This window comes from Urocitellus parryii, chromosome 5 (genome assembly GCF_045843805.1).
Source record: "Urocitellus parryii isolate mUroPar1 chromosome 5, mUroPar1.hap1, whole genome shotgun sequence".
Taxonomy (NCBI): domain Eukaryota; kingdom Metazoa; phylum Chordata; class Mammalia; order Rodentia; family Sciuridae; genus Urocitellus; species Urocitellus parryii.
This window is the reverse complement of record NC_135535.1, coordinates 20,023,704-20,043,547: the sequence shown is the minus strand read 5'-3', so window position 1 is coordinate 20,043,547 and position 19,844 is coordinate 20,023,704. Positions and strand designations below refer to the sequence as shown.

At 36.4% G+C, this 19,844-nt stretch overlaps 1 protein-coding gene across 1 annotated transcript in view; it reads left to right on the top strand.

Moving 5' to 3' along the window:
• The first annotated feature begins 1,907 nt into the window (after positions 1-1,907).
• Positions 1,908-19,844, top strand: part of Ano4 (anoctamin 4) — a 189,638-nt gene continuing 171,701 nt past the window's right edge. The window contains exons 1-2 of the mRNA XM_026398251.2: positions 1,908-1,989; positions 2,524-2,718. Of these exons, the coding sequence (XP_026254036.2) occupies positions 1,908-1,989; positions 2,524-2,718 (277 nt within the window). The remainder of the gene's footprint in view (positions 1,990-2,523; positions 2,719-19,844) is intronic.

The window sequence follows — 19,844 nt, the reverse complement described above, 5'->3', positions numbered from 1 at the left end:
CTGAGTCATAATCCCATTCCAATCTTCCACAAGTGGGTCAAGAAGCAGCATTTTGGAGACAGTGGTTTATTTCATAGTTTCAGGCTGAGACTGCGTGTATCATCTGATGCTGATTTCAAATGTCTTTCCCATTCCCTTCATCTGTCACCTGTGAGTTCATCTGGATTATTCTGGAGTCTTGATGTATTTACAGATGTTCAGGCTGCACATAAGTGGAAATGTGGAAATAATAATAAATGTGTCATGGAGCAGGGTGGAGTGGAAGAAAAACGGGTTGCTGCTGAGGTATCAGTCATACCCACAGAGAGAGACATTTAGGTTTAGAAGGTTCACACAGTCTGGGCATTGGTGAGAAAGCCTGCCAGACCGTCTTCCAAACTGGTTGAGTCTTCCAAAACTGAGGCTCAGGCTCACAGCATCATGGGCTTAGCAACCAGATCTTGGGGACAGTAAGCAATTCACGAGGAGGTAAATGTGTAAAATCCCAGGACAGCAGTTGGTTAGCTCACACTGAGAACCTGCCTGCTGGTAGGCAGTGATGCTGGTGTGATTACTTTCTTCCTGTACGAGGAGCCAAGTCCCATTCCGTATGTCGTCTGGCAGACTCTGTCAGAATGAGGACAGTTAGTGATAAAGAAGAGTAGAATCATACATTAGGGCTGTCTGGCTGTGCAATTCCAATTCTTAAAGTTCAAGACTGCTTTTTGGACCGGCACTGCACATATTTGTCTCTATTGCACTGTTTTAATGTTTCCTTTGCTAGCCAACCCCATTCTAATTTATATTTTCCTTTCTTAAGGTTCATTAGAACTTATAAATTGACTCCCCGGAGGAGGGGGGGGAATTTAAAGTGACTCTTCATATCTTTGGCATGACCAGTGATTGCGAGTTTTGCAGTTTATCTGTGAGTGCAGGTTTATTATTACCTCTATTACTGGGATTTTAGTAGACTTCTCACAGTGGCCTCCAAGTACTATAATCTATAAATGTATTGTTTTCTCTTACCAGGCCTCAGTCTCCTTATCTTTAAAAGGCATCAACTCTAAATACTAAAATAACTTCCAACTCTAAATTTAAATTTATACTTTCAGGATTCAAAAGATTCTTTTGGGGGGGGGGGTACTGAGGATTGAACGCAGGGGCACTCAACCACTGAACCACATCCCTAGTCCTATTTTGTATTTTATTTAGAGACAGGGTCTCACCGAGTTGCTTTAGTGCCTCACCCTTGCTGAGGCTGGCCTTGAACTCGAGTTCCTCCTGTCTTAGCCTCCTGAGCCACTGGGATACAGTTGTGCCGCACCCAGCCCGGCTCAAAAGATTCTTAATAAAAAGTTCTGCAATTTGGTGAAGCTTAGCTTTCCTCTCTCAGATAACAAGATTCCTGATAAGTCCCACTGCCTTGATGGCATTATAAGACTAATACTCTCTTTAAAAAACAGAGCTGGATTCTGCCATCTATGAGTTTGAATTCTAGCTCTGTCCTCACAGAGTTTCTTTGGATAAATCCTGTTACCTTTCATATTTTACTGGGGATTCTAAAATGATTTTATAATTTTCTTTCCCATCAGCATTTATTAACAGGAAATTTTCTATAGTGAATAACTTTCTTTCAGCAACTCTTTGTGTCTTTTGAAATATTGTGGGTAAAGGGAAGGCAGGATACATGCTTACTTTTTCCCTTTTATCAATTTCCTGAGTAGTGAATTGGTATTTTAGCAAACACCAATGGCAATCAGTGAGCATTTTAAAAAATACATCTTTTGAGCTCAGAACTTTTTTGACCAGTTGATATATATCTGTGGATATAATCCACTTTGATGAAATTGATGTAAGTCAACATGATCAATATATGCTTTTGATGAGATGGACATGATATCTAAAATTGGCTTTAGACTACTCCAACAATGAAAAAGCAGACCAACAACAAAGGGAGAGGGATAGATGGAGCAAAAATGGAAGAGTCTTGGTATTTGTTGCCGGGGATAGGTACATGGGTTTCCTTATACTATTATTTTACTTTTGGTATGTCTAAAATTCTCTTGAATAAAATATTTCTAAAAAATTCACATAATTCTAGATTATCCGAGGTGTAAATGTGGATGACTCTGACTATCTGTGCATTCCATAGAGAATGTTCCTTGATTTGTACTGAAATTCCAGTCACTTCAGAAACAGTTCCTAAGCCCCACAGCCCCTGACAAAAGCGTGCCAAATATGTGCATATTTTCCTAGGACTTTGAAAATAATTTTGATAAAAGTTTACTGTTTGATTTTGTTGAACATACATTCCTAAAAGTCTTGCTGGTATTACTAAGGACATCCATTTTTGAATGAAGCAATGTTTAGTAAATAAAGTTATATGAAAATCTACTGATATTACAATTCTAGTATCACTAGCATTTCTTAGGAATTTGAAACATACTGGCTTATGCTCTCTGGTATTCGTGTAAGAACATAACCTGACATTTTAGTCATTCGGAACTGACTTCTTTAGTCTAATGGTGCTATTTCTCGTTCCAGGTTTAAGTTTATCTATTCATGGGGCTGAAAAGCGTTTGCAAATCCATCAACGGCGAAGTGTGGCAAGCCATCCAGGGTCACGTCGTCGCCTGCCCGTGGTCAGGCATTCCTCACTCCCACCAGGCAGAAGGTCAATAAAAATGGAGGCAAGCTCTTCTGGAATCACTAATGGAAAAACCAAAGTTTTCCATGCAGGTAATGCACGGGGAAGTTCCAACAGGGACCCATTTTTACAGCAACCTGACACAGCCTTCATTACATTCATTATGCTATACGTCCAATTAAGCTTATTTTATTTTTCTTTTCCCAGAAGTCTTGTTTCATACTCTTTCTCTGTCTTTACTTCAGTCAGTGATAAATTGCCACCAAGACCAAATAACAGGAGATGGATGTATCAGAAGAGGTTAATAATTCATTCCACCTACAGTGGTAGAATCTAAATGAAAATCAGACAGATAAACTCCTGCTCCGTTTAGGAAAACCTTGTATACTAAAATAGAGATTTGGCCTTTTTCCTGATAATTTACTCTAAAATAGTTCAGAAAAAAAAAATTCAAGCTAAAAGTACCCACTTAGAAACCCAAGTTATCTGGATTGTCTTGCTCACATCCTCCGGAGGTCAGAGGAGAAGACTAGAGTCATTCTATTAGGTTTCATGGCCTCTGGGATGCACTTGTGGTCTCTTAAAAATGTTAAAAACAATTCTACATTAAAGCACGTGATTCCAACTAAAAGGTTGTATGTGTTTGTTTGGGGGAGAAGCTCATTTAAATATTCATTCATTCATTCACTCAACAAATACTTATTGAGTAGGCTAGTCATTGTTTTGGATGATGAAGAAACATCATTTAGAAGGTAATGTTCCTGGAAGGTGATATTGTGGACATGTTGAATTACAAGGGAATTTAGATATCATTCAGAATAACTCACCCCATCTTAATTATTTTCTGTAATGTCCTGGCAGGTGGTGACCCAATCTAAGCATCTTCATTTGACACTGTGTCCTCTTCTGTGTCTCTTCTGCCACTTTCCCCTCCTCCCTTATAAACAAAACTTTGGGCAGAATAATCTACTTTCCAGTCACCCTTCAGCCAATCCAATCTAGTTTCCAGTTCTTCCTCTCCACTGTGGCCATTCTTGAGGCCCTTAGTGACCTCCTTTTTTCACAAGTGGTAGATGCTTGCAACACCCTTCTGATGCTGCAGACCTGGTTGGACCACATACTTCTTCCCAGAACACTGTTCCCTATGCTTTTGTAACAAACTTTTGACTTCTCCTCTTCTCCCACGTGTAGCTTTGCTGTTTTCCCAATGTCTAGTATCTCTCTCTTCCCCCTGCCTCCTGTCCCAGTTCATCCTCTATAGCAAATCCTGAAAGAGTCATCTCTCTCCCTGATCATTGTATGCACCTTGCTTTTCCTATTGTTGATAGGGTCATATCCAAGTGGTTTAGCATGTTAAAAGGAAATGCACTTTTCATCCTTCAATTTTGCACCTGATTCTGCCTTAAATTTTATTACCCTACTGTATCTATTAGGATTCAACTGGAAAAACATAAGTGGTGTGCTAGAGACTGATTGTAGGAAATTGGCTTTTGTCATGTTGGAACCGAGCAGGCACGTTTGACTTCTATAGGGCAGGCCATCTGGAAGGGCGGGCTGTAACACTCATGCACAGTGACAGCTACTGTCCACAGGTGGAACTGCTTCAGGGAGGCCTTAGTTCTGTGTCTAAGGCCTTTCAACAGATTGGATCAATCCTCCCTAAATTATGACTAATTAGGAAACGGGGAACAGACCATCACATCTGTTCATATTGATGGGCTTTCAGTTCTTTAAATATGTGGTGCTGTTTCATGCCTCTGAACCTTTGCATATGCCGCTCTTTCTAGGATTCCCTGGTTTTGCTCCATTATCTTTTCTTATTTTGATACTACCTGTCTGTCTTCTGCAAGGTCTTCAAGGCCAGTTTGGATTGTTTGTCTTTGTACTCCCAATAAATATTTATAGGGTAGAACCAAACGGAACTCCATCAGTGGTTTTTTAGAGCTTACGATAGCTTTTTAATTGCTCTACCTGCCTGCCTTTTAATGAGTACTTGAGATACATCAGAGAACAGACAAAAATTCCTGCCCTAGAAGAGATCACTTACTAGGTGGGAAAAAGAATAAGTCAACATAATAAATAGATAAACTATACAATATATAACCAATATTATAGTTGTATACAACTATCTTTTAGTTGTAATTACTGTATATAGTTACATATTAACTATATATAACATAATAAATATGTAGTGTTTATGATGAGGACATTATGGATTAAAGAATAAGTAGAGGAATCTGGTAGTGGAGAGTGGGCATGTTATAATTTTATCAGGTGGGCAGAGTAGGTCACATTGTGGAGATGTACAAAGAATAGAAGTGGCTGAGGACCATGATGTTTGGGCAACTGAATTCCCTAGGGTAGGAGTCAATCTGCCAGTTTGAAGAAGCATATGGAGATCAATGAACCTAGAATGTAGTGAACAAGGAGGAAAATCTCTGCTTAATGAAGTCATAGGGACGAGATGTAGCAGGCCATTGTAAGTACTTTAAACTTACAGTGGGAAATGTTTAAAATGGGAGATGTTAGAAGGTTTTGAGAATAAGAGTCTTATGACCTGAAATATTTTAATGAAATCACTTCAGTTGTTTGAGGATACACTATGGGGTAGCGGGGAGAGGACAAAAAGAGGAAGGTCAAGTAGGAAACCTCCAAAATACTCTAGTTGAGAGATGATAGTAGTTCTGAATTAGAGTAGAAGATATGATGGTGATAATTTAGATTCTGGATATATTTTAAAATTGGAACAACATAAATCTCCAATAGATTGTAAGTGAGGTAAGGGAAAAAAGGGTTAAAGATGACTCAAAAAGTTTTTGGTATGAATAAATTGTCTTACTGTTATCTGAGATTGGGAAGGCTGCAGGGGAAGAATATTTGTCTGGTTTGAGGGAAAAGGTAAGGCTGAGATCAGAATTTGGATCATGGATATGATGTTCAAGAAGTGGTAAGATCATGTGGGTGGGAGGATAAACATGTCTGGAGTTGAGAGATTAATCCACAAAGGAGATTTAAAATTGACAGCTGTGTCATATACATGACATTTAAAGTCATTGTATAGAAAGAGATAACTAAATGAAGAAATACAATTGGTCCCTCATTTTGGTAAGTTTTGCATCTCTGTATTTAATCAAGTGCATATCAAAATTATTTGGAAAATACTTTTATATATGCAGAACATGAACAGACTTTTTCTCTTATCATTATTCCCTGAACAATACATAAAACATTTACATCTTATTAGGTATTGCAAGTTAAAGGAATGTGAAAAACTGAGAGATGGGTGAGCAAGAAATGAAAGACAGAGACCAGGCAGAGATATACATGAGAATTTATTTGTCAGAGCTGACAAATAAAGGCACATTTCTCCATAGATGGAGAGAGGCAAAACAGGCTTGGGATTTGGGACTTTTATGGGGCAGGCTCAGGGATTAGATCTGTGCAGGGGGCAGTGAAAGGTAGGGTTGGTATGAGGGAGTGGTGAGCCTTTCTCAAAAATACCCTTGGGCGGGAAAGCATAATTTTTCTTAAAATGGCAGCTGTCACTTAAGATGGCTGTCCAAATGCTAAGCAAGGACCTTATAGAAAGTATTATAGGATGATTTAAAATATACAGGAGGATGGGACTGGTTACATGCAACACTATACCATTTTATATAATGGACTTGAATATCATGGATTTTTGACACCCATGGGGTGTCCAGGAGCCAATCCCCTATGAATACTGAGAGATAAGGGTATAGACAAAGAGGGTAAAGGATGAAGGACTAAGACCTGGGGCACTCTAACACAGTAATAAATGGTCACAGAGGATATAAACCACCAGTAAGAAAGGCCAAGAAAACGCAGCAATAATGATTAGAAACGTCATGTCCTAGAAGCTAAAAAAGCTTACACAGAAGAGAAGAGTGATTATCTAGGTTACAAGTTGAAAGTCAAGTAAGTTGAGGACTGAGAATTGGCCATTGATTTTAGTAAAGTGAAAGTTAATGGTGATTTGGATAAGAGCAGTTTTGGTGACATGGTGGAGATGAAGCCATGATTGAAGTGGGTTTAAGAGAGAATGAAGGCTACAAATAGATGCTGTGGATATAGACAACTTTTTTTTTTCTATGAAAGACAGTAAAGGAACAAGGAAGCTACTAGGGAGTAAAAGTGAGGCCAAGATAGAGTTTCTTTTCAAAATAGCAAACCTCCAGTAGAAAATGCATGATATTAAAGAGAGGTGAGAATTTGTGAGATGGTGTCCATGGCAGGATGGGAATTATGCACAATAAGGTCATAGATAGCATCTGTGATGCTAGGTAACAGGTGGAAAGATGGAATAGATGGTTTTTGGCAGGTGTGATGGAGGTATGAGAAATTTTTTTCCCATTGTGTAAGTTTTATCTTTAATGTGGTTGAAAGGAAGATCACCACTGCGAATGAAAATGAAGCAAGAGATGAAATCAAACATGAACAGAAGGGAGTGACCACAGTGATTGATTATATGACTTAAGCCTGAGGAAGAGGGAAGTAAAGACATGAAGAAAGAGAAGAATGCTGAAAAGTTGGTAGGATCAGTTGGATGGAGGTCTTAGAGGGGTCCAAAGGGTGTTCAAGTTAGGGTAATGAAAGAAAGAGCTGGGAAAGTAAGAATAGATAGATGGTCAATCAGTGAGACAAATAGCACTGATATTGCAGAGGTGGGTAGTATTTCTGGGAAAGACAAGGTCTAGACCAGAGTTTAAAATAAGAGACTGTACTAGGGCATGGGGTAAAGTTATTGAGACTGAGAGGCAAGAGTATGGGAAAGATCATTTATACATGCAGTCAGCCCTTCTTATCCATGGATTCTATTCTGCATTTGTGGATTCAACCCAATGTGTATCAAAAATGTTTGGAAAAAAATTGTTTCTGTATTGAATGTGTACAGACATTTTTTCTTGTGATTTGTGATTTTTCTCAAAACAATATCACTTGCATCACATTAGGTGATATAAGTACTATAGAGATGATTTAAATTACACTGGAGGCTGTGTGGAGGTTAAATGCATGGGTGTATGTAAGGAACTTGAGCATTTTATGTAAGGGACTTGGGCATCTGCAGGATTTGCTATCAGTGGAGGATCTTGGAACCAATCTACCATGGACACTGAGGGATAGTTTTAAATTGAAGTGGTCAGGAATTGGTTGGGTAGTTTTGGGAAGAATGATGAGCCAGGTTAACTGCATCAAGGAAAAAGGGAATGTAACCTGGGAGATAGCAGGTGAGTGCAGAGATGAAGAATAGAAGGCGACACAATAAAACAATGTAAGATTCAAGGCTGGGGGTGTTTAGGGAAAAGGGAAGGATCATGGTTAAAGGTAGCCTTGAGACTCAAGGAAGATACCTGCTCCTCCTCCTAATCCAACTGGTGCCAGGTCTATGGGAAAAAAATAGAAAGAAAGAACCACTTTGACATAGTGGCCTCTAGGAAAATCTAGGTTTTTATCAGATCTAGATGAAGGGAGCAATCTGAGAAGAGGTTGATGATAGACAAGAATTCTGGAGGGCTTAGTAGAAGAGTTTGGGTGTTATTTTACTGCCTTTGCTGGCTCTCTCCATTTAATTTTTACAAACCACCTCAAAGTCCCACCCTGGAGAAGATGATTAACCTTAGCTCTCCTTTTAAAAATCTTTAGTGTTATCCAGAAGAAAGTGCTGCCTTGGGAGCCCATTTTCAAGTCTATAATTCAAGTCTATAATTTAACCTCTCCCTACTTTTCTGAACTTTTCTCCTTTGATATTACCATTACCCACTTTTCCATCACTTTTCACAATTTCTCTATTAGGCTTTTGCTCTTTCTCAGCCATTTCTTGAGCACCTTTATTTTAGAGTGCTCTTCCCCAATAAATCTCTAGCTCTTTCATAGCTCAATATGTCATTCAAATTTCTCCTCCTCCAAGAGATCTTTTAAGAGCTCATTGGTCGGAATTGATGTCTCACTTCACCATGCTTCCGCAGAACTTGGAAGCCTGATAAAAGTTCACCTGATTTAGAGTGTCACACTTCTGGAAGGCAGAAATTATACTGGATTAATCTTTGTATCCTCTATCACTCCTAACTAACCTCATGCACTGTTCAGAGTAGGTTCTTAATAAATGATTATTTGTTGCTTGTCAAAATCTATTCTACATGCCAGATACGGGTTTGCACTCTGAAATTATAGAGACTAAACCTAATTTTACTTTCATGCAGTCCTTCAGCTGTTTAAAAACTCATCCTGAATTATTTTCCAACTGAAACATTTCCTGGTTTCTTTACTGCTTTACTAAATGACATGATATTCAAATTCTTCACCATCTTACCCATTCTGCTCCTGGAAACAGTCTTATTTCATTAGACTTTGAAAATACAGTGCTTGGACTTGAATGGAATATTCTGTTATAAGCTGACCCAGACAGAGTAGAATCAGTCTGTTCCTTCCTTTAATGACATTCTTTTCTATTAGTATAATAAAAATGGAAGAAATGTTATTTAGATACTTCCTAATGGTGTAATATCAACATGGGATAATTTAGCAAGTCTTAAGTTCTCTGCCCTTACTTTAAGAACACTTCACTACATTTATCTACTTATCATGGTGTCACAGGTTACTAAAACCTACATACATTGACTGTTGGTTGAAAAGAGAAGTAAAGCCAACCCTTTAGCACAGAATAATAATTAAGAAAAATTATGTTTAAAAATTACAATTAGAAACCATATTTAAAAAAATATATTTAAAGATCATTTTATTCTGGCAAGGTAGCATGTGATTTCAGTTCCATCCTCTTTATTCTTAGTGTATTTGCACTAATGCATCATAGTTCTTGGTGGAAGATTATTAAAGAGCTCTCAAACTGAGTTTCTTACTTATATAGTGAGTCATAGATTTTAGAAGTACACAGATGTGATAGTCATCTTGAGGTCTTTTAAGTCATCCATCTACTCTTCAAAAGTTAATGATTTCAGTTCCCAAAGCACTGTCTGAAAGCCCACTCGGACTGGACTGGTAGCTTAGGGCCGAAAGAAAGAGCCTGAGACTGTTGTAGACTCTTCATGTCATCGTCCTGGATGATTTCACTTCCTTTGTCTCTGCCCCGCCTCCTGAAATTTACAAACATTTCTGAATGCCTACTTTGTACTAACAAATACTTATTTGAAAGACACCTTCCTTAGAACTGGAATGGTACCAAACTCAGGGAGCTCAGAGTCATGTTTAAGAGACAGTCAGGGTTCTTTGTTATAAAAACAAAAACCAAACCAATTATTTAATTCAAGCAAAGAAGGAATTTAAATTTGGAGACTGAGGAAAACTTAGGAAACTAGCTTTAAAAAAGGAACCAAAGCCAAAAAATGAGTTATTTGATTATCTGGAGTAAACAAACTCTTACCTTTTTCCATCACTTGGCCCATGTTTTCAAGCTTTGAAAGAGACGGTCCTATTGGCCATGGACCTTTCCTTTGGTTGGATTGACAGTGATGAGGCAAGGGTTAGTACAGGAGGAGACCTCTTCTTTCAGCCTTCAGAATGGAAGGTTAGGACCCGTTAATGTCTCTTTCCAAATGGATTATACACCGTGAGGGAGTGAGGGAGAGGCATATTCCCCAAAGGAAACAGAGGTGACATTAGGAAGGAATATGGGAAAATACCCAATATGGAATGTGCACTTAACCTGTTTTGATAGAAGTCAAACGGTATTAAGGGCTACAATACAGATTTAAAGAAAGATGCAGGAGCATTCTGACTGTGGACTGTCAACAGGAAGAAAGGGAGATGACCACCCACATGTAGGAAAGAGCATAATAAGGCAGTGTACTACACTGGTTATGAAGGCAAGCTTTGCTGTCAGGTTTAAGACCCAGATATGTCACCTGATAGCCATACGGCCCTGGACAAATTACTTAATTTCTCTAAATCTCAGTTTCCTGATCAGTAAAGAATGTTAATACCTATCTCACAGTATTAAGTGTTGCCAGATTGAATACAGGGCTCCCAGTGAATTTAAATTTTAGATAAACAAGTACTTTTTGAGTGTATGTCCCCCCAAATTGCACATACTTATTATAAGAACATACTTATAATAAGAAATTATGTTGTTTATTTGAAATTCCAATTTAGCTGGACATCCTATGTTTTTATGCATTATGTCTTGCAAGCCTTTTAAAGCCTTTTTTTGACAACTAAATAACTTCATTTCTGTCAAATACCCACCATGATGCCTGGTGCTTAGTAGGTGCTTAGTAGTAAATGGCAGTGATCATTTTTGTGTCCCCATCATGATAAGCAAAATTCAGAAGTCTTAAAGTGTACATGTCCCAGAATCATTTCCTGCTTAGTCACCACACCGTAGAGCAGCTCCACAGTGAGCCTGTGCCAGAACCCATAAGATGGGGTCTCATTATGCTGTATTGACAAAGGAGCCATTTGCTTTTATGTTGTATGGTTTCTTTCTTCTTTGGATTATTTCAGATGCTTCTCTTGCTTATTGATTTTTGTATTGTCTGTATCCTTTAGTCAGTCAAAATTAATGAATATTATTTCTATTTCACTTTATAGGTCACTAATTAAGAATAAAATAATACTAGATGTGGGTCTATAATTCAGGGTTCAAGAGAAGCGTGAACTGATGCATTGACTTCAGTTTTTTGAGTTTAAAGCTGTAAAGTTTAATGGGTAGATCAATTTTTCCCAACTTAATGTTATCAAATAGAATTGGAAGCTTTCTGAAATATTTCTACTGTTACTTTTTCTTTATCAGTTAGGCCCATTATATAGTTCTGGAGAAGTTTCATTAGTCACAGAAAATGTCCTTTGTTCTCTTCTAGAGTTTGTAAAATGACCTTTTGCTGATATGTTTCATTACCTCCCCAAGCGATTTCTAGCATAAGTATTTTTATAAACTTGAGTGGTCCTTTCCCCTTTTGTGCATGATTATTTCCCCCTTATATAAATATGGTATTTAAATGCTGAAACTTACAGATTTCATAGGAAAGAAACTTTAGGATTTTGTTTTTCCAATGAGCCAGAACAAGTAATGTGCTGTCTGAATACCTAGCATTAAATGCATAGTTTGACAAGAACAAAATTATAGCTACAATTTATTAAACACACCACTATATTCTCTATCTCAAAAAACACAAGTTCTTTGTATTCATTATCTCATTTAATTCCCATTATATCTTCATTTTATTGTCCTTATTTTAGAGATGGGGAAAGTAAGGCCCAGAGAAGAGTAAGTCTAGTTCAAGGTCATACAGTCAGTAAGTCCTGGAGGCAAGACTCCTACTCAGGTGGCCTAATTCTCTCATTCAGTGTGCTGTTATCTTCTCCTTCAAACAACTTGGGAGCAATATTTCTAGCAAGTTAGCATAACAAAGCCTTGGAAAATTTAATTTTAAAACTCTGCAATAGTTCAAACCTTAGCATAAGAAAACCAACTGAAAAAAGGTCCAGTTAGATTCTTTTGAACACAAATGCAGTCATTTGAATAAATTCTTCTTATTTTTTTTCTATATAAGTAACATTCTACTTTGTAGCTTTTCTGCTTTTTCTAGTTAGCACTGGGCTTTTAATTTTTTATTCTCCTTTTTTTTCTGGTTCTGGTATTATAGAATTTATTCCTATTTCCCTGAGTTTTGAAGATTACTTTCTGGAACCAAAGTCAAGATTTGGTCTCAAATTAGGGAATAAATTGAACTCAGTAAGTACCTTTCAAGATACTTCGTATATAGGAAAGAAAAATAAGGAAAAGGCAAATGTATGGCAAATTTTTGGAAGGATAGTTATGATACCAGCATCTTATATTGAGGTGATATTCTATTTTCCAAAGAACATTCACAAATGTTTCTCTTACATTTCATTTAGTTCTTACAGCAGTCTGTAGAGTGCAATTACCCTTATTCTGTTGTGGTTCAGAAAATGAGATTACTCGTTCCAAAGTGCAAATTTAGTAATTGATGGACTCCCCTCTAGAACCTGTATTTTTAAATTTCTTATGGGACTTTTTCCCCCACAGTGCCAACTTTGGTTTCTTAAAAATGAGAATTAGTTGAGTGTGAAACTTTGTTGTTTTCTCTTCCCCCTTTCTGCAAACAGATATTATTGAAAACAGACTGAGGCTTGTTTACTGAACCTAAGGAATCTGGATGCTCTACTGAATAGCTCTGAAGCTGAGACAGAATTCTCTGTTTCCCAGTTTGTGAGATGGATTTTTGTTATGGGTGGTAGAGAAAGTCTTTCATGACTTTGAAATTGTAGGAAAGAAGATCCATAAGGGCTGCTTTAGACTTCTCTTTTGTTTCTCATTTTGTTGAAGGTGAAGGTGGTGCCTTTCAAAACAGTGCTGTGGTTTAGAAATAACAGAAAGCATACTTCATTTGGATCTCTTCCTCTTTAAGTGGAGTTCTTTTCAATGTGTGATTTGAGTTGAGTAAATAAGGGTGTGCATAGGAAAAGAAGCTATTTTGGGCCTAGCCAAATGCAGGCATTGGTTATCAGTGCTCCTTGCTATAATTTGCTGAGTAATAAAATTGTGTATTCTAAAAATACATACCAAAATTCTTCACTTATTTGCATTTTCTTTTTCCCTTGCCAAGGGACACATGCACATTCTCTTGACCTATGTGATGCATTTAGACAGAATTTTCCCAGAGGATCTTTTCACAAGTATTTGAATGAGAATTAGTGAATCACATAAAGTGAATGAGGGAAAGTCATACAAAAGGCAGCCACAAAGAAAACCAAATGATTAATTTCTGGGAAGAGAAATTTATTTGTAAAATTTAAAATTACTTATTTTACCCAAGACTATTTCAAATAGTTTACACTTAATAAGCTTGGGGAGATTTAAATGTTTAGCTCAGATCATACAATTATAACGAGTAGGGAGTTGAGATTTAAAAGCATGAGCCTTTCGCCATGGTAGACAGTTGATTGATAGTGAACTTCTACTCTGCCTAGTTAACTGAGAGCTGAGCAGCCAAGGCACAAGGTGGGCAGAGTCCCAGCTTTCATGAGGCTTATCATGATGCATGTTGAACACTCATTTCAACTCCTTCTGTATATCCAGTCTTATGCATCAAGAGGGTAAACATTAGAGTGAATCTGAAAATCTCAGACTTTCTGATCTGTAACTTCTCCTAATCCTGAGTTTCTCTCTTCCTCTCACCTACAAGAGTCCTTGTCATCCTAGCAACAGACCTTAGCATCCGAGAGATTGGAAGACACCAAGGATTCCCAGCCTTCAGGGACTCTCAAGTCATTCCTGCTATTTGGAGCTTTTAGTGCAGGGTGTATTATAACCTAGGAGATCATGATTTCGCCAATCCTGGGAAACATGGAAGCAATTTTGTTGAAGGTCAGCCGTTGTTGGGTGACTTTCGCAGTAGGATCATTTCCATTTCAGAGTTGAGAAACATCTCCCAGCTATTAGCCAAATGTGGCACTCCATTCAGGATCCAGTGTAATTGGGTTATTAAGACCACTCAGTGTTAATCATCTGAAGGAAGAACTTTGGCCTTTTAGTTACTAATGTGGGTGAATCAATCTGTTTACTCCTACTAACACAAACCAAGCTTTCTTCTGTAAGGGAGTGAACTTTCAACCTCACTAGATTTATAGTTATACAACACTAATAATGTAAAAGAGCATGGCTTATGGGTCTTTTACAATAGCTCTTATGATACCTGCTTTATTGTGAAGCCTTTCTAGCTTATGGCATGCTGAATAAATTTTGTTGGATATTATAAATGAGGCTGAAGAAACAGAAGGATGGAAAGTCTTTCCAGAACTGGTGGACTATCCCACATGTAAATCTAGAATTTCCAAAAAAAATTTCAGATCCTCCAGAAGAATTGTGTGTATTTCTTTTCTTTCTTTTTCTTTTTTTAAAAAGATTTTTCTTGAGCATTGATTGATGCAGAGAAGGGCTGTAAAGATAAAATGTCCCTCCCTGCCTTCTTAATAGTTCTCCATCTTCACACTGTCATAGCAATGCTGAATTCACCTATGGGGAGTTCAGAAAAAAACTCCCGATTTAAAATATGGTATCTTTGCAGTCTATTAAGTCCAAAAACATTGCATATGAAGATTTATTTTAGATATTTAGCTCATGTTTTGAAATAGCACTGTTACCTATCCTGTAAAAAATGTTGCCTTTGAGGATTTGCATTAAACCTACTTCTCAGGGTAGGAACTACCATTTTCTATTTGTGAAATATAAATAGGATATAGGCATCAGCTCAGATCCAGCATTGTTTATTATGCAATAATTGCCAAAAATATCATTTGACCCCTTTTGCCTACTTTGTATATTCCCCATCTTTTGTGTTACATGGGAAGGTAAGATTTGACTTGTCAGAATTCCCTTTATTTTTGTTTTAATATTAAGTAACTATTCTGAGTCTCAAGTGACAGGATTTTTTTTACCAAATTTTTTTCTCTGTGCCTGGGTCCTAAGACTGGAATAGATCCTCATTTTGCAGAGAAAAATGTCATAATTTTTTTTTAAATTGAATCTGCCTGATCTAACTCCATGGGCCAAATTATTTGCATATACTGTCTGAAAATTTTACTAGAGTCTCCAAAAAATGTCATCCTCTCCACTTTGTAAATGAGAAATATGAAACTTTTTGAGCTTATTATATAATGGTTCAAAGTCATAGAAAAGTCAAATTCAAATCCAGGTCACTTTTAATGCCAAAATCTACTTTCTCCACCACTTTGTGTTAACTTGCAAATATTAGATCTCCCTATATTTGATTGGACAGGAAATGGAATTTTAAGTAATTTATTTAAAGTTATTATACTAAGGCAATCTAGTAGAATAAAAACAGTGATTTGTTGGGCAAGTAGATGTTAAATGGAGAATTACTGTGATGTAAGTAACATTGTCATATGTCATATCAGGAAAAAAATAAGTACTATAGAAAATTGACAAATCAAGAAACAATGAAATACACACATGGAAATATCGAACAGAAACTTAAAAATGGTAACTCTGGAGAAAGAAGACTGGAATTGCAAAAGGGATAGCTTTCATTATAAGCCCTTCGATACTTTGAGATTTTATTTATCATTTGATAAAATTTTAAAAGATCATAGAAAGAGGAAAAATATATGATTATGTGTTTTTGATAATTATACCTATCAAGATGCCTTAAATAATGGATTTTAAGAAAAAATGGGAATGTTTTCTCAGCCTCTGTCCATTATGTTACTAGTAATATGAAACTGAATGCAGTTTAAAAGGCATGAATTTATCACCTATTAAGTTCAAGGCCTTGTTCTAAGTTTTATAGGAGAAGAAAGATGGACGCAGTCTGGCTGCAATGTACTACAGTCTAATTGAAGGTGCTAATAGTGAGGGAAAATATAGATGGGAGGAAAGAGGCTCTCGCATTTCTCTGTCTCCTGCATACTGCGCTACGTTCTTTACCTACCTTATTTTTTATGGAAAACATAGATCATAGAAAAAAAAACAAAATATAAGTAGCTATGTGGGCTCAGTGGATGGAAAAAAAATTGCATTTACTTATCAGGATCAAGAAATACTTCCTGAAGCAGAGGATTTGAAGTGGGCCTTAAAAGTAGAAAGAGATTTCTATAGACAGAAAGGAGATGGGAGTGTCATTGACATATTGCTAGTCGATAAACTCAGGTTTGGAGTATTTTTTCCCCCTCTCATATATAAGCACTTAGCTAAACTCCAAGCTAGATACAAAACTAATATGAATTTTTAAAATAGTGTTTGTCTGGTTGAAGACTTTTAATTAAATGTAAATGCCACTATCAAAGTGACTTTTAGTGAAACTATTTTCAACTTTTCTCCTCTTCAGAATCACTCTGAAGAATTGAATATAACCACTATTGTCCATCAAGTATGAGAAAAGCTGCAGCCAAACTTGGAGGTCATATGGATTTTGTAGAAATTTTTGTTTTTTGAAAAATTATTTAGTATGCTCTTTACATCTTTGAGGATTCTTTCTAGCTTCCCTCTTTAATGTAAATTTTGTTTAGTTTCCCTGATATTGCATGTAGTTCCATGTGAACTATTGGGGCCCAATGGTGTGATAATTTAAAAGAGTCTTCAGTTTGAAACCATGACCTCTTCACCATCTTGAATAATGCTTCATAGCTTTGTGTTCTGACCCAAAGTCTTAAATGTCTGTGCCTATGGGGAAGAACTGAGTTTCTCAACTTTTTAGATATCTTATCAAAACTATATGAATAACAATAAATGTCAGAAGAGCCAAGTAGACATATAACATTTTATACTGAAGTCACCAAGTCTCTTCCACTTGGGCAGTGTGTGCTAAAGGTGGAGATTATTGTCTTTAAGGATTCCTTTGAAAATGTCCTTTACACTGATCACTCTCTCATTAGGAAAGTCTTGTGTTGCAGCACCCCCTACTTTATCATGCTAGACTTTAATGAATGACTTACTGTCAAAAGTTCCAGATTGTCATACTTTATGACAGTGTATTCTATATTTCTTCTAAAGCAGAGGAAGAAAGATACTTTAGGGGTTCCAACTATAATTGTAATGTTTACCATGAAGAGAATGCTACATCCTGCAATTTAGGAGCTATATATATATTTTATGAATTGTATTAATTTAGAAAATCTTTTATGTTAAGTTGTATAATTAATACCTATAATCTTAGTTTTAAGTCTTGAATTCTGAATTCTAAATAATTATTCATTTTCCCTGTTCCAGTCTGAGTTTTTTAATGTCTTTAAAATTATGTTTCCTACTTATTTTGAAAAACATAGAAAAGATAGAGAATAAGGCCAAACCTACACATAATTTCACAACTGATAGATGTAGCCGTTTGAAGATTTTTCTTCTTCTCCTTTTTTCTAGTCATATAAATAGATATTCTTCTTCATATACTTAGAAATGTCTGTTTATATCTATATTCTTCATTTCTTTATATTTCCTCCCTCATTTTTATATCATTAAATTTTCTTTAGAGACAGAATTTAATGACCTACAGGCTTTCTTTCTGTTGCTTCTTTTCTTTTTATATGTCTATATTGTGCTCTGACTTTAAAAAGTTATTAAAACTGTGGAATTTTAGTTATTAAAAACTGTTACTATTTAGTAGTCATAACTACTTCTCCATGAATTTATGAACTCTTGACTAGGACAAACAAAGTTGGTCTCTATTTATTAGTCTATTAGGAAGTCCTTAATTTTTAGGTTATATATTAGCTTTTGTCTTTATCTGAAGCATTAGAACATGGGTTATTATATTGGCTTCTGTTGGATTTATTTAGTAATTCCGTTTCTTATTTATAATAGTGTGCATCTGTGACTGCTTGATTGTGGGTGGTACTGAGGATTAACTAAGAGCAGGAAGGTGCTGCATCTTTATACTTCAGTGTCTATGGAATTTGGACAAATTATTCTACTTCACTGAACCTCGTTTTTAAGATTAAAGACTAAATGAGGTATTCAAGTGCGTAGTAGAGAGTGTGGTAGATGGGCAGTCTTGATATTCTTGTTACTTTGTTGTTGTTATTGTCATTGTGAGGTCTTTGGCTATTGAGCAAAATAAAGGTGACTGAGAAGAGATTGAAAACCTTGCAATTCCTCTACCCATTTGAAGTAGCAAACCATGGAGGAAAAAAAAAAAAGACAAAAATTCTACTCTAATTGTAGACCCGCAGACTGGCATCTTTGTCTGTCCCACAGGTAAACTTCAGACTTTACATTAAACACTTTATGTATGAATTTGAAAAGTTCGCTTCTGTTTTCGAAATGCTAAATTGCTGTTCCTGATAATCCTGATATGTGTCCCAGCGTCCCAAGGAACTGACTTATGGCTTCTTCTTGATTTTTCAATAGCTAGATATTCTCTATATACATGCCAGTGTTGCCTTAGTAAGTTATTGTGATAATCGTACTAACTTCCATTCACTGTCAACTGTGTGACAACCAGGAGCTTTTTGAACATTATTTCTTTTAATCCTCATGGCTATTCTGTGAGACTGTAAATTATCTTTCCTGTTTTCTAGTTGAGGAAACTAAGATTTAGAGAGGTTCAGCATTACCTAATTAGAACCTGGATGCTGGTCTCTCTGACTTCAGATATGAGACTGTAGCTTCACTTGGAGCTCTGTTGCATCAGTTTCACGGCACTGCAGAGCCTCATTCATTCATCCATCCTTCATTTGTCCAGGGCCTACTTTGTGCCGGGCACTGTTCAAAGTGGTAGGATTACAGTATGCATAACTCCCACCTTCCTAAATCTTGCCTTCTATTTTAATAAGTCACCTGTGGGCATTTCCCTCCTAGAATGAACATCCCTATAAGGCAGACATTCTTGAGTCTTAGGAAAATAATCAAAATTTTGTGTAAGACTAAATATACTTGTTGAGTTTATGATAGGATTATTTCTACAAAAATAATTTTAAAAAATTAAAACTGAAAACTAGGGCATGCCCCATTTTATTCATCATATCTTTTTTATTTTAGCACTGCCTTTTAACCTCAGACTCTTCCCTTTGGTGATGTATTTACTAATTAAGAAGCAGTCAGAGGGTGCATTATTGCTAATGATAATGCTACTTTTTGGTATCTTGGTTACTTTGACTTCCTTGAATGTTCCATAGGTATGTGAGGCAGAATAAAAATCTTTCTTTAGAACATGCCAAAATCATCACACAGATCTAGTGCAAGAGGTTTAATTGTTTCATGGAATAAATAAAAGGATTCTGGCCTAGTTTGAAAATAAATGATGCAAAAGAAGTCCAAGTGTGAGGGGGGAAATAATACTTGTTTTATGTGATATCAAGAATATTGACCCTTTCCTTAAGAATGTATTAGTTCAATTTTGAAGGAAATAGTATTATAAAGTGTTTGTGTTGACATTTTTCATTCATGCGGAATCTGAAAATATTTTTAAACACCCTTGAGTGGAGGCTAATTTATTAGATTTTTCAGCTATAAATAAAATTAACCATATACTACACAGCATGTTGCATTGTAATAAAGTTTGCTGTATTTTTGCATTAGAAATGCAAGTGAATATTTTTGGTCCCAGAAAGAGCAAATGGATTGTGTATGTTCTTCATTTTTTTTTTTTAAGTCATGTGTCCAAGATGGAGGATCATTGGCAAACCAGCTAGCTGTTCATCTTGGATTTTGATATTGCTTCTCCTTGGGACCCTAGTGCTGGGCTCTGTGATAACCAGTGCAAACTCC